This window comes from Stenella coeruleoalba (genome assembly GCF_951394435.1).
Source record: "Stenella coeruleoalba genome assembly, chromosome: 16".
Lineage (NCBI taxonomy): Eukaryota > Metazoa > Chordata > Mammalia > Artiodactyla > Delphinidae > Stenella > Stenella coeruleoalba.
The window spans coordinates 6347767-6363170 of record NC_137162.1 but is presented as its reverse complement, the minus strand read 5'-3'; the positions used below and the strand labels follow the sequence as shown (position 1 = coordinate 6363170).

Genomic DNA, 15404 nt, shown 5'->3' with positions numbered 1-15404 from the left:
ACAGTTATCTGTAAGATTAATTTCCAACCGTTTTCAGCGATCATGCTAGCGGTTTGGATAAATGACGTTGGCAAAAATAAATTTTGTGCCTGAAGAAACACACCCAGCTGTGTTTTGGAAGGAATAAAGGTCATGTCACACTGACAGAAAATCTTCGTGGCTATTAAGACTGAAGTGGACAGAGGGCTAAATACAAGGTACGGTGTGAGTTGCACAGAACGTTTATGGGTTTGACATCACCAGATAGTCTTGAGATGCAAGATTTGTGGAAGAAAAATCACTGAGAAAAAAAAAAAAGTCAACTCCGGGCCAGCAAGAATATCATCAACAATAATAACTAGGAAAACAAGTGGATGAACAAAAGTCCCAAAAGGTATTCTAAAAGTATATGACTTTGCCAGTTACGAGTTGCAGGCATATGTTTTGAATTTTCTATCATTTATTTGTAGAAAGATTTGGAAGCAGGATTATTTTATTGAAATATAATGCTGGATTGAGAAAAGTCCATCTCAAAAGGGAATAGTTAGCTGGAAGGAAGGGCTTCATCTGGTCAGTGTTTGGGTAGCCAGATTTGGGGAGTGAGTAACTAACTGACTTCCTGAGTGTAACGGAGGATTCTGGCCAAGTTGCCAATGGCGAGGGCCGGCAGAGCAAGAGCTCGGCGACTCCTAGATTTATGAGTTACTGTCTTCACAGGGGGTCAGAAATGACCCCAAAGCAAATGTGGCCCTGATCCCAGAGCGTTTGCTAAAGGATGGGAAATGAAAGATTGCAAATGTATCCTTGACAATAAGTTTTCCTCTTCCGAAACATGAAAAGCTAATTCAAAGCAACCACTGTAACACAGCAATATGCTGCTCTCAGCCTGGCACATCTAGCTGGCCGGGACCTGGCCGAGGAAGTGACCTCTGCCCCTGGAACTGTGACAGTCACATCCCGACTCTACTGCAGAGGTCCAGGTAAGAGTGCACTGGGACTGTGGGAAGTACGTCACTCTGGCAGACCAGGGCTCTTGGTCAGCATCTCATAATAGCAGGACGTCGTTGAACCGTTAGCAAATGAGAGAAGGGGGTAGCAGATGGGGTTCTCTGCGCTCCAGGTCACAGCCCAAGCTCTGGACAAGCAGAAGTGACCGCAGTTCCCTGAGATGGCCCCCCGTTCCTGTGCACCTTAGCCCTTGCTCTTCCACACGCAGGAAGTCCCCTCCTCTCCCACCCCGGCAATGACCGCTCCAAGGCAACCTCGGCTTGGAGCCTTCCTGCTTGGCTCCCCTACCCCTTTCACCCCAGGCTGAGCCCCCTCTCTCTTCCCATCAGATCTCAGCCCTCCCCACGGCCCCAGGCACTGCGCAAGCTGCATGCCACTGCATGTGATATATACATGTAATGTACTCACATATACGAAATAGATAATAAGCCATGTTGGAGGGCAATGATACACCCGTGCCGTAGACGCATTACTCTCCCCACTTTACAGACGGGGTACAACAAGGTTGAGTAACCTGCTGAAGGTCACCCTGCCAATAAGTGGTCTGTTCACTGCCTATGGTAGCCGGAAAATGGCCCCCCGAAGGGGTCCATGCCCTAATCCTTGGAACCTGTGACTATGTGACCTTACTTGGCAGAAAGGACTTTGAAGACGTGATTAAGTTACGGATCTTGAGATGGGGAGACGATGCTGGGTGATCTGGTCCAATATAATCACAAGGGTCCTTACCAGAAGGAGGAGGGAGGGTCAGAGTCAGAGAAGGAAATTTGACCACAAAAGCAGAAGTCAGAGAGAGACAGAGACTTGAAGATTCTGTGCTGCTGGCCTTGAAGGTGGGTGAAGGGGCCAGGGGCCAAGGAGCTGCAGGCGGCCTCTCAAAGCTGGAAAAGGCCAGGAGACAGATTTTCCCCTAGAGTCTCCGAAGGTAACGCTGCCCTGCCAGCATCTTGATCTTAGGACGTCCGACCCCAAGAACTAGAAGATGATAAATTTGTGTTGTCGTAAGCCACTGAGTTAGAGCACACACAGGAAACTCACATGGTGCCCTTGAACCTGACAGTGAGGCTGCCCCACTGATATAAGGAAAGGAACGCACCACATTTGCAAAGGGGGTGGGTGAAGGCCCTTCCAAGAAGCCCCCTGGTACAGAGGGCCACTGTACCAGTGCCACAGCTGGTGGTGGCACTAAATTCTCTGCTCTCCCGAGGAAGTCTGTGCGGTGATTGCAAGAACTAAGAAGGGGTTGGCCGAGGTAGATGGAACCCCAGGAAGTCACCAGCCTGAGGGGCTCCCCAAGCCTGGTCCCCGTGCTGGTTGTTTCCAGGAACTTGGAATTTCTGACGTCAGAGATGTTTTAGTCTATGTGCCATGGCCCCCTCATGGCAAGCCCACCGTCGCCCGGGCAAAAGCGTCCTCAGTCACCAGGCTGAGGATGGGAGGGGAGAGAAGGGGCTGGCCCGGAGCCCCGGGGAGGCAGCCCCTGCCCTGGGGGTGGTGCGGTCCCCGGGGTCCCCACCCTCGCTCCCAAGGATGTTGAGGGTTCCAAGCAGGTAACTCCACTGCTTTTGAGAAGCTCAGCCTGTGAGTCATGCTGTCAGTTTGTCCGCCTGTCTGGGTCTGTCTCTGGTCAGGCAGCTCGAGAAGGACTAATCGGATGAGATAATGAATACCAGCCTTGGTCACCATGAATCAAAGGCGCGTAGCCAGCTGAGTCACTCGGTGGTGGGAGCTCAGAGGACGGCGGGGCTCCATCTGACTCACTCTGGAACTGGGGCCAGACGCCCTAATCCAGCAGGGCACCAAAGACCACATTTCACTCCAACAGCTCCAAGTGCTGTGTGTGCTCTGGCCACGGAATGCTCCTTGGAAGGGAGTGTCATAAGATCCCCTGTAACTCGAGAAGGGGAGATTACCGAGTCCGAGTCCGGAGAAAGGCTGGGAAGGGACGGCCACTAGGGATGCTTCAGGCCTTGAAGCTTTGGCCTGCAGCAGGAGTCACTGTCCCAAAGTGACCCCACTTGGCTAAAAGGTGTCTGAAGTCACTACGCCACTCAGAGCCCATACAACCATGTGACGTGTGTACAGTGAGTGACTACTTTGTGCTTGTCATTGAGGAGCTTTGGAAGCGGTAAGCCCTACCTTGCCTGGGCCCTCCTGCCTAGCCAGGGAGGAGGCCAGGGCCCAAGGACAAAGCACTAAGGCTCCAGGCACCACCAGCTTCTCCTTCCACCTGCCCAAGCACATCCGTGAAACCTGAGGCACTGGAAGAACTCTCCAGAGAATGGGATAAGTGGAGGCTGTGTTAGCCCTTGCTGCTGCATCCAGGCTGCTCTCTCTGTTCCCTCAGAAAGTTCCCAGCGCACAAGGGCATCTTTGGCTTTGGGGGGTGGTGACTGGGCTCCATGGCTGGCCCCAGCCCCAAGAAACATCTGCCCCGTTCTCCACGCTTGGGTCACGGCTTTCACGTCACACTGAAAACCCAAGCTCTGAGGTTTAGTCATTGTTTTCCGCCCTCGTTTACTTCCTTCATCACCCCTAGACCCAAAACCTCACCATAAAGACTGACAAAGGCCCGTATCGGACTTCTCTCCCCTGCAGAGCCTGGACTTGCCTGGCCCTCTGCCTGGGCCTGGCTGGTCACAGTGTCCTTGCCACAGCTGGGGCCCCTGGCCAGAACTGAGGTCACCCTGCCACCAACGGGCAGAGGGAGAAGAATGACCAGATAGTTGGGGCCACAGTCTTGGAAAATACCCTGTGGGATTCACCGCCAGAATCCTCAACGCAGGAGACAAGCGGCCAACCCTGGGGTGACAAGCCCATGCCCTGGGCTGCCCACCAGGCCCTGGATCTCCGGCCCCAGAAGACGGGGCAGTGGAGGAGAGAGAGACACAGGGGACTCAGTCTTCCCCGTTTCACATCTGTGCATCCACTTAATTCTAGAGCACCTGTGGGACTTCCGATCACTGGCTCTTTGGGGTGACGGCACAGCGTGAGAACTACACCTGGGCTCTGGGTCACAAGGACCTGGGTTCAAATCCCAGCCTCATGACCTTGGGAAATAACTTCCAGCCTCTGAGTCTGAGCTTTGCCTTCCATAAAGCTGTCGTCATTGTCTCTCCCTCAGGGGTCATGGGAGAGTTACAAGGGCCAAACCATACGGAGCCCAGGCCCAGCGGCCCATGCCCGGGAAGTGGTGGACAGTCTCCAATCCAATCACGCAGCGGCCGCTTCCTGGCCACCTTCCCACCTGGGTGCTTTTTCTGGGACACACGGGTCTGTCACTCTACCTTCAAGAACCAGAAAGGGGAGCTTCCCTGGTGGCGCAGTGGTTACGAATCCACCTGCCAATGCAGGGGACACGATTCGAGCCCTGGTCTGGGGAGATCCCACATGCCATGGAGCAACTAAGCCTATGTGCCACAACTACTGAGCCTGCGTTCTAGAGCCCATGAGCCACAACTACTGAGCCTGCAAGCCACAACTACTGAAGCCTGCGTGCCTATAGCCCGTGCTCCGCAACAAGAGAAGCCACCACAGTGAGAGGCCCGCGCACTGCAACGAAGAGTAGCCCCCTCTCGCCGCAACCAGAGAAAGCCCACGCACAGCAACGAAGACCCAACGCAGCCAAAAATAAATAAAACAAAATAAATAAATTAAAAAAAAAAAACTTGAAAAGAACCTCAAAGGTGTTCAGGGCCCTTAAACATCTGTCTCCGTGTTCTTCCTCTGGAGCCCGGGCCTCCCACTCTGGGCTACCCCTCTGCACATCCTTCCCCATCACAGACTCACACATCAGGTCTGCCCTGGGCCTTCCCGAGGCAGCCCCCCGGCCCTCCAGCAGCACTGACTTTCTCTCCAGCACCCTCTGCCCTTGGTTGGGGTCCTTGCTTGGGCTCTAAGAAGCACTAACACAGTCAGGGCAGTGGTGGGAAGTTCTGCCGTCTGTCTGCCCAACTCCCTGTTAAGCTGAGGGCAGGGGTCCTGGCTGGTTTATCCCTGTCACCCCACGGGCACACAGTAGGTGCTCACACATCTCTGTCTGGACTGGACTGAGCTCCTTGGGGCAGGCTCTGGGCAGCACCCACTTCTGCGTGCCCAGTACCTGGCAGGGCCCCAGTCCCACCAGAGCCAATCGCTCCAGCTGAACAGAAGGAAGCTTTTTCGAAAGCGCACTCCGGGAGGGATGCTCATGGGAACAGAGAGTGGGCGCCCTGGCCCTGGCCCTCTGCACCCAGGTGGTGGTGGCCACGTACCTGGTCCCCAGAGGGTGATGCACTGCTGCTCGTGGGTCTGGCAGATGCCGTTGTAGCAGTAGCCGTCCACTCCCTGACACGGGTGCCCGTCGTGCAGGTACACGTTGGCCGGGCAGTGAGGACTGGCTCCCGTGCAGAACTCCGGGAGGTCGCAGGAGTTGCTAGAGTCCCTGCACGCCGTTCCTGCAGGCTTCAGCTGAAAGGAGAGAGCCGTTTATAGCTCGTGACTGCGGGAAAGGGGGAAGCAGGGTCTCAGCCACACTCCGGACGTGGATAGGAACAGAACCATCCTCTTGTAGCTTCACACAGAGGGGCGAGGATTTCAAAGGAAGTTCCCTTTACCGCAGAGAGAGCTCATTAAATAAACAGCCTTGCTCTGGGCTCTGAGGTTCACCTTTCCATTATGGGGGGTAACTAAGATCAGCCCCTTTTTAATTTCATGCAACATCAGGGTTTTCTGGTGAGCAGCACCAGAAAGTGCCAGCTGGCTGGCACCTGGCACCTCGGTGGCGGGGGGAGCGGGTGCTGCCTCATGGACCCATTGATTCTTAAGAACAAGGTCTCTGGTCACCAACACCACCGTGTGTTTCAAGAAGACGTTTGCGCTTAAAGCGTTAGCCTTTGTGGGCAAGGTGACAAAAATAATTCCAAGGGCACACTTACAACGGCGATTTTACTTTGCCATCAAATCATAGAGCTGGAAACCTGTCTGTAGGACTTCACGGGGGCATGTAGAGAAGTAAAGCAAGGGAGCTGCACAGGATGTTAGGAACAACAATGCCAAACGATGCCTCATCTTTTTGCGGTTGAAGAACTTATGGCTCAGGGTGGCTTGTCTGAGGTTACGCAACCAGTGACCTGTCCCACCCCTGAAGCACCCTCCAGGCACCTCCACCACCAGCTGCCTCTTTTAACCTTCGTTCCCCGTAAGTTAATTACAAGTAGGAAGGGGATGAAGGATACTTTAAGCTGAATGTAAAACGTCGTAACGCGCTTCGCAAACACTGTGCTCTACTAGGGGCGCTGAGAGGGAGTTTCCTGCAAGCAGAATGCCAAGATCAATTGCTTAATTAAAAGGAAATAAAACTCTTGGAACCTTTGAATCAAAAGCTCAGGCTTTGACTCTGGCAGATCTCAGCTCTGAATAATGAGACAAACAACAGAATTGCCGAAATGAATGCAGGCACGGTGGCAGAAAATGGCAAAAGTCTAAAACTGCCACTCTTGGCTGGGCTGGGTCAGCCAGCACCTTCTGCTGGGGGCACGTCAAGATCAAGATGTTGACACAAGATCCCTGGAAAAATCCACGCAGCTCCTCACCCAGCAGGCAGACGTTCTTGGGATGGAGCAGAGGGACCCGGCATGAGTCCCCACAGCAGTGGGGACTGGTTTTCGAAACCTTCCTCCAACAGCAGACCCGGAACATTTAACATGGAGCTGGAGTTCTTTGGTCTACTTACCAAAGAACTCATAAATTATAAATTATTATAATTTATATAATTATTATAATTTATCACAGATGACTTAGCATTAGAATATACATTTCACATGAAGATTGGAAGATAATAAAAATAGGAGATAGATGGTACCAACTTGCGTGATAAGGATTACAGTGTCCACAGCAGCGAGTGCTGGGAAGTGGCCCCGTCCCATCGCTTGCCCTGCGTCACTGTCGAACCAGCTGACTGCGCGGGTGACCTCGGGACCAGGAGGACGCTCACCTGGCAGTTTTCACAGCACAGTCCGTGTGCGCAGACAGCATCCGGCTTCAGGGTACAGGTGGTGGCGTTGCAGCAGAGATTCAGACACTCCTGGAGACGGGAACGGGTTTGACAGGGTCACGTGGCACAAATACTCACAGAAAGCAAAGGTCACACCTTAAGTGATTGAAAAGGGAGGAAAGAACCAGAGGGCCTGGCTCTGGAGATGAAAACTAGCCGGACTGAGGAGTATCTTCCTCTGGAAGAAAGCAAAGCTTCTGGTAAGTGTTTATGAACTGCCTGGGAGGGCGTGTCCCTGGGAAAAGTCAGTAGCACTCAAGCGTCTTTCGTGGTGGGGTGAGGGACCCGGACGGGAAGGCTGGCTGGCTCGGGAGCCATTCATGTCAGCAGCGGGTGAGGCTGTGTGTGTGTGTGTGTGTCTGTCTGATGGCTGCTGGCCTTAATGCAGTGAATAATACCAGGACCACTGGAGTCCTATGAACTTACTTATTTAAAAATCTACAGAGATGCATACACACGTTACCCTTCAGAGACTGATCCAGAGTTTAATCTAGAGCATATTGGCAGGAAATGAAGTCCAATCAATTGTGTTTGAAACACAGTTCCCTGCAATCCAACCAGACGCCGTAGCTGGATCCTTGCTCAGCACAGGTGGGCTGTCTCACCTGATGAGACCCTCCTCAGGTCAGAAATGCACCTCAGAACGAGCAAGAGGCTGAGAAGGAGATCCGTGGGCTGTGCCCATTGATCTGCAAAGGATTTAAACAGATCAAAGAGTAGCTGGATTGTCCTCTGTGAAATGAACCCTAGAGAGGAAGTGAACTGCTCTGTTACACTGTGCTTCACAGCCACCTAATTTTTTCTAACAAAATGAAACAAGAGATTGATACCTTTTGCTCAGCTCTCAACAAAAGGCCTGTACATATCTATCCAGGATATTTATGACATCTTGTGCTTTAGAACATTCCAGTAACTTGGAGTTTACACATTTTAGAAGCAATTGATTATCATTAGAAAGAAGAGCTCAATAGAGTCTTCAGGATTGAATTTACCAATGTCCTTTTATTTTATTTAATATGATATGTGCTGAAGAATTTCTATGCTATGGCTAGAGTGAAGCCCATCACATACTATTTTAATAGTATAATAGTTTACTCCCCAAAACCATCTTCCACGAATGAATTTATTAGTATCATAAACGCAATGAATAAAATGTTGATAATCCAGACGGTTTATGGCTCACCAGTATCTGAACTGTACCGTTTGTAAAACTCTACGAACGATGCTCCCTTCTACTGTTTGCTCCTATCATACATACATCCCAAATTATTAAATTTTAAATTTGCTCAAGGACTTTATAAACATCCGGAGTGTGTAATGTATACAGTAAGATAAAACTGCCAACCAGAAGTCATAGCTTTCAGGACGGGAAAGGTTTCTAACTCATGGACTTACAATCCGAAAACACTTAGGAACTTGTTTTGTGCTTTTAAACGGAGGCCATCCGTGGCACTCCTGATCAGTGCCATCCCACGTACAGCAGTGCTGTCCTGTACATCATGGTCTAAATGGCTCTAATAACACATTAGCCAACTTACAGACTTCCTTGCACTTCTAAGTTAAATCAGCCATCCTAAAACTGGGTCCTAAGATCCTTTAAGAACTAACTCCCACCCCCCCACCAAATCGCTAAATAACATACGCAGCAGTTCAAATGGAAACACAGCCAAGTCGAATGGTTTTGACTTCAAAGGGGATTGATAATGTGAGAGAGATAACTAAGTTTAAAAGATATTTGCAAGCTACTGGCGTCCTATTGACTTTAAACAAGGAGATAAGGCTGCTTTCCCAACCCTATTAGCTTGGAAGAACGAGCAAGTCGTCAGGAAATCCTCATGGTGGATGTAAATCCAGTGCCCTGGACAGAACGTTTCAGCATTCATTTGCCTTTTAGCTACCCAGCATCTATTCCTTCCGCAGAACTCTATCAGAAGAGACAAATTCTTCATCTGTTGATGCATTTACTAGTTTAGTACTCAATAGAGAAGTTCAGCAGAGCCAACGAACCCTAAGTCTCCAAAGAAGAAAGAGTAATGAATGAAGCCATTAGAGAATTCTCAGCAAATGCCCTAATTGTCATCCTTGGGTTGTAGGTAGTAGACAGAGATTCTTAATCACAATGAACTGGGGTTAAGACAATAATGCACCTTCTTGAAAACAGTGGCCATTATCTCTGGGAGCAAGGGAACAGAAACCGGTTCCAGTCATGAGCTGGGGCAGTTGTTCTGACCCCGTTTACTCACTGATGTGGTGACACTGGAGGGCTTTATGGTCCAGGGGATACGTAGGCCAATATGAAACAAAGGCATGATGGATACTTCCAGGGCCTGAGCACTGAGTGGGGGGTAAAGAACCCAGGTTCACAGGTCTAAAAGTTTTGGTCAGCTTGGAAACTGGGAAATGGGCTTTCATACCCTCAGACACAGTCTAAGCTTAAACTTTAAAAAGAAGTTTAAAAGAAAAATGAAAGATAACTGTGAACTGGGGCAAAAGGCCTGCCTGCGACTTTGATTTCTTGGAAGAAAGAACTTCGGATGATGAGAACGAGAGTTCTCTTCAGATAGCAAGAACTTCTCCTATTAAATAAGGACCCTAAGCACAGAAATATACAGTTGGGAATTACATGGAGGGAGAACACGGCTCTTACGTAAGCAAAGAATTTGAGTTCTTCAAAGCTGTCCTGCAACGAGCTGCCTGGAGAGACAGTAAACACCCTGGGAAAGCTGAGTGACTTCCTGATGGAGGTAAAAGAGAGAAGACCACGACATCAGGCTGGAGAATTTCAGGCACTCGAGCGTTTGCTGACATGATGGTGGCGGTGGTGATGCTAGTGGTGGGGTTGGTGGTGATGGCGGTGACAGCAGTGGTGATGGTGGGGTGGTGGTGGACACGTTAACAGTAGTGACGGGGAGGGTGGCAGGGATGCTGGTGGCAGTGCTGGCAAATGGGATAAATGATTGCTAATAGAGTCATTCCAAACCTGAGAGTTCATGGCTCCAGGAAGAGCTGTCAAATTTATTTAGATTAACAAACAATTACAAGGAGTTCAGATAAAAGATAACCATTTCAAAGTCAACACGACCTCTCCTGAGAAACAGGAGTAATTTAAACTAATTGTTTTTTTCTTTACGCAATTAGAAAAAGTCTCCAAGCAATTTCCGCTTTGCATAACCCATCCCATGATGGTTTTAAGTTTTCCTCTGCTAATCTGAAAAAGAGTCTCTGTTAGGACTTAGGACTTTGTTCCTGCATAGTAACCATTCTCTACGCACTGTGAGCAAAGCTGAACGCCGCTGTGGACAGCGCTGTGACCTTGGATGGGCACAGCAAGGGCACAAAAACATTTGATCAAACCACCTTTGCAAGCCCCATCCCCTAGAACTTATGGTCACTCCCAATATTCTTACAGAAATGGTCAGATGGAGACCAGGATCATTCCTGCTGATGTGGGAAAGCTCAGAGACTTGGACAGGATGAAGGTTCTATAACCAGTTGTTTGTTTGATGAACACAGGAATTTGAGGGATGTCCCAGAGTCTCAGCACAAGTTCCCTTCCATCCCCGAATCCCCCTTTCAGAGCACCCCTCCCAGGCATGCTCTTCCTAAGGCCTCATCAAGCCGGTTTGTGAATTTAGCTAAGCCCATCTTGAACTTGACTACCGCTGCAGCTTGCACAAGCTCTCAGGGAGGGACTCCCACATGGAGACAGCCTGCTATACAAATGACTGGCTTTGGTTTATTCTAAATCAACCTCCTTCAAGTTTTGAGGGGGTACTTCTTTCACCAGGTGGTCTCACTGCGTCCTGTCTTTCTCTTTCCTTCCCAGGATTATTCAGAGATTTAAAAATGGCTGTTAGAATTTTGATGCTGGTTAACTTTATCTTGGGCCCTACAGAAATGAGAAAATGTCCTGACACTGGCTGGAAAACAGGGTTAAATACGCCTTTTGCTGGATAAAAATGTTCCCCGCTTTCACTTATTTCTTCTGAAAGCTAAGAAGCAGACAGGCCGGAGCCTGGGCGCCTCAGGTCGTCCATACAGAGGAAGCTGCGGCAGCAGGAGCAGAATTTCAACTTGGGAAGAAGCTCTTGGTTAAAAATGAACGCTGCTTATTCAAATTCCCCTCGGGTGCACACCTTACAGAGAGAAAGACTTGGTACTTATTAGCCATTTGAAGCCAGCATTCCAAGGCTTTCTTCTCTGTCAAACTCAAAGCTAAACGCTTTTTCGTTGTCCTCATCCTGCCTACGCTGCTGCGTCCTTCAACAGAGAAGATTCTTTATCTTTTTAAACCAGTGATACAACTTATTCTATGCAATACTTAAAATTCAAGAAGGCCACCCTGGCTTATGAAGTTTGTTCAAGGTGGTCATGTAGGAGTTTTCCATCCTGCATGTCTAGCACTTTCATTCTACCACACAATTCCTTCAAGTTCTTGCTTCTTGGCCCAGCCGCGAACGCGAGACCAACATTCTGGAAACGTCTGTCTCACCTCCGGTTCGCCACAGTCACACTCCTCTCCTTCTTCGACATATCCATTCCCGCACTTCTGGCCCCCAAAGGACTGCGTCACTTCCGGCAGGTTAAAGAGGCACATACCCATGCCCTTCTCCAGGCTGGCCTCCAGGTCCTTCCTGCTGCAGCTGCTGAATACCATGGGGAACGGGTACCTGCAGGGAAGAGCCAGGACGTCAGTCGTCAGGGCACCGAAAGGCCTCACGCATCCTTCTCGTGCAGCTGTGCATGGTACCCACGGGCACCATCTGCCTGGGTGGCCGCTGTTAGTTTCAGTGAACAAAGGCTTGAGCGGTGTAAAATGAGGCACCTTCGACTACGCCCTGAGGTCCAATCCTGCAGAGTTCCAACACCACTGATGAGGAAGTGCTTTATCCAAAAAGAAATGACCTTTGGAGGGTTTTCAAATCAACAACTTTAGATTGTCTCGTTACAGACATCATTAGTAGTTCTGTGTGAAATGATATAATGGAAAGTGAATGCTTAGGACCTGTAGCTTGTAATATGAACACTATGTTCATATTGGAAAGTACAGAGATGAGAAAAGTACATTTAAGTCTTTAAGCCATTTTGAGTTTATTTTTGTGTATGGTGTGAGGGAGTGCTCTAACTTCATTGATCAGAAAGGCCACCATCAAAAAGTCTACAAATAATAAATGCTGGAGAGGGTGTGGAGAAAAGGGAAGCCTCCCACACTGTTGGTGGGAATGTAAGCTGGTACAGCCACTATGGAAAACAGTATGGAGATTCCTCAAAAAACTAAGAATAGAGCTACCATATGATCCTGCAATCCCATTCCTGGGCATATATCCAGAAAAGATGAAAACCAATTCAAAAAGATACGTGCACCCCAATTTTCATAGTAGCACTATTTACAATAGCCAAGACATGGAAGCAACCTAAGTGTCCATCTACAGATGAGTGGATAAAGAAGATGTGGTACATATATATTGACATATACAATGGAATAGTACTCGGCCATAAAAAGAATAATGCCATTTGCAGCAACATGGATGGACCTAGAGATTATCACACTAAGTGAAGTAAGTCAGACAGAAAGACAAATATCATCTGATATCACTTATACTTGGAATCTAAAAAGTGATACAAATGAACTTATTTACAAAACAGAAACAGACTCAGACACAGAAAACAAATTTATGGTTACCAAAGGGGAAAGGCAGGGGGAGATAAAGTAGGAGTTTGGGATTAGCAGATACAAATTACTATATATAAAATAGATAAACAACAAGGACCTACTGTAGAGCACAGGCAACTATATTCGATACCTTGTAATAACCTGTAAGTGAAAAGAATGTGAAAAAGTATATGTAACTGAATCACTGTGCTGTACACTAGAAACTAACATAACATTGTAAATCAACTATACTTCAGTTAAAAAGAAAATAATAAAGGCAATCATTATCCCGAGGGAGGGGGAAGGTACAAATGACTGAGCTTATCAACTCCACAGCTTCACAGACACAATCCCCATGGTGGGTCAGGGCCGGCTGATACTGGTTTGGGCCTAGAAAGGGCAAACCACTGTCTCCCCAGGCACAGCTCTAAGAGAATGGAGGTGGTCAGAAGTGCAGGTCCTGCCCTTGCCTCGAAAACCAGGGCTACATAGGGATGTGGCCAAGTTGGCCAACTTCCCTGCAGAGCTCGTGCTCCCCCTTCCATGGTCCAGAGGGGCTGTACCACCCACCTTGCTCCTGGGTGGGCTGTGTGATAATCCGTGGTGATGGAATTAGCAGAGGGGAAATGACATGCGTCACTTCTGGCTGAAGGTAGTTAAGTAGCTGTTCCCTCCTCTCCCCTGCTGCCAGCTGTGCTCAGACCAGTCCAACGTCCTAGGAGGGGGACGAGCCAGACACAGCACCTGGTCCTGACTCACTGACAGCACAGAGCTCCATGGCGTCACATGCAAGGGAAACACATCTCTATGATGGTAAAGCCCCTGGAAATTAGGGGTTTGTTTCCCATGGCAGCTAGGGGTCCCTAACATATATAAAGCATCTGACTCTTTTACGAATGCGCTTTCCCAGGTCTTAGGCAGTGATTACCATAAGTAAGGGCTAAGCACACCAGAAAGCCAGGTTTTATTAGTTGGTGAGGAAGCAGGACTTGCTGACCAGCAAGCCCAAGCACCCTCTCCCATGAAGACAGGATGACATTATAACTGGATCCCAATCAATTGGCCAAACCAGTACGTGCTGCTAGATTTCCCTGAAGACCGCAGACTAGCCACCATTCAATGATGGAGTCTGGCGATACTTCAAGATCATGATGAGTTCCAGGGCCAAACTGGTAACGCTGCGCTATCTCCCCACGTGTTTTCTATCAATCTCAGGTTATTAACTCTGAAGTAGAATGCTAATCTCCAAGTAAATTAGTACATGCAAGTCTTGCTCTTGGATACAAAGACAATAAACCAGGACTCAGCTGTAGTGCTGTAACAGAGTTCCTTTCGAAATCTCTGTAACTTTCCTGGGCAGACAGAGGGATTGTTTCTGGTATCAAAAGTGATGCTGAATAGCTTCAGATGATGAGCCACAGGAAAAAGTGTAATTTTGCCCATTTGAAGAGCTTTGTGTTGAAAAGACGACAGTACATCACACAGGGAATTGAGAGCAGTACTTCTCTTTGCAGTGGAAGAAATGGAATCTTCTCCAGTGTAAGCATTTCCCAGGACGGCTCTATCTCAAGGCCTGACCCAGGAGACTAAACCTCATTCTCACTCAATGATACCCAACCAGGTGCTGTGATGAGCTCTGACCAGCTCATTCTGGGAGCGCACTGATTTCTAGAAAATGTTAAATTAGGAAAGACACAAGGATAAATTGTAAGCCTAGGGAATGGTGTATAAGCAAGATTAACAGCAGTTTATAGCAAGATTAACAGAAGCTCGGTGAAAGAGGGGTATCAATCACCCTGCTTCCCAAGTGAGAAGATGCCCACGAGCGTCCGGGGATTAGAGGGCTGAAACCAGCTCCAGGAACAGCTCCGACGAGCCCTCCCATCTCACTGTCTTTCAAAACAACAAATACATTTTGGGTTTTGGGGGGGATTGACATTAAAAAAAAAGGGATAGATGGGCTTCCCCAGTGGCGCAGTGGTTGACAGTCCGCCTGCCGATTCAGGGGACATGGGTTCGTGCCCCGGTCCGGGAGGATCCCACACGCTGCGGAGCGGCTGGGCCCGTGAGCCATGGCCGCTGAGCCTGCGCGTCCGGAGCCTGTGCTCCGCAACGGGAGAGGCCACAACAGTGAGAGGCCCGCGTACCGCAAAAAAAAAAAAAAAAAAAAAAGGATAGAAACAAGATGAATGAGATCAGTTTAAGTCCAGGATTTAAAATTCAGATTATTTGGGAGAGGAGAACAGATCAACTGTTAGCAAAAAACCGACTCTTTTCGCGTCTGTGCTGGATGTGGTCAGACAGAAGTCGAGTTATCTGCGTAATAATACATTTCTAGTTCTCTTAGTTTTTTCCTATTCTGTTGAAGGACAAACCCCAGGTGCTTTTAAAGTTCTCTCTCATTTAGAATCATCCACCCAATTCACAGCTTTGCAGCCTTGATCTGAGGAACAGCGTCCAGGCGCGAATTCCTCGAGGTGCCTCTGCTGCAACAACAAAGCAGCAATGTTCTCCTCAGATGCCAGACGAGGTGTGGATGAGCTCACCGACACTGAAACTGATCCTCGCTCACCGTCACTCACACACAACACAGGGCCCGGCCTCGCAACGTTGTAACCCGATTTCACCAGCAGGACGCCTGCCTTCAAAGTCAGTATAATTAAAACCTCCAGCAGCTGCCGGCCATGGCTCACAGCTCCTGTGCCCAGAGCACATGTGAATAGGTCCTCT

General features: G+C 49.0%; 1 protein-coding gene across 1 annotated transcript in view; it reads right to left on the bottom strand.

Moving 5' to 3' along the window:
- Window positions 1–15404, bottom strand: part of ADAM12 (ADAM metallopeptidase domain 12) — a 392674-nt gene that overhangs the window by 57071 nt on the left and 320199 nt on the right. Inside the window, exons 12-14 of the mRNA XM_079899866.1 lie at window positions 11514–11691; window positions 6962–7051; window positions 5241–5436 (exon numbers count right to left, since the gene is read on the bottom strand). Coding sequence (XP_079755992.1) covers window positions 5241–5436; window positions 6962–7051; window positions 11514–11691 — 464 coding nt within the window. The remainder of the gene's footprint in view (window positions 1–5240; window positions 5437–6961; window positions 7052–11513; window positions 11692–15404) is intronic.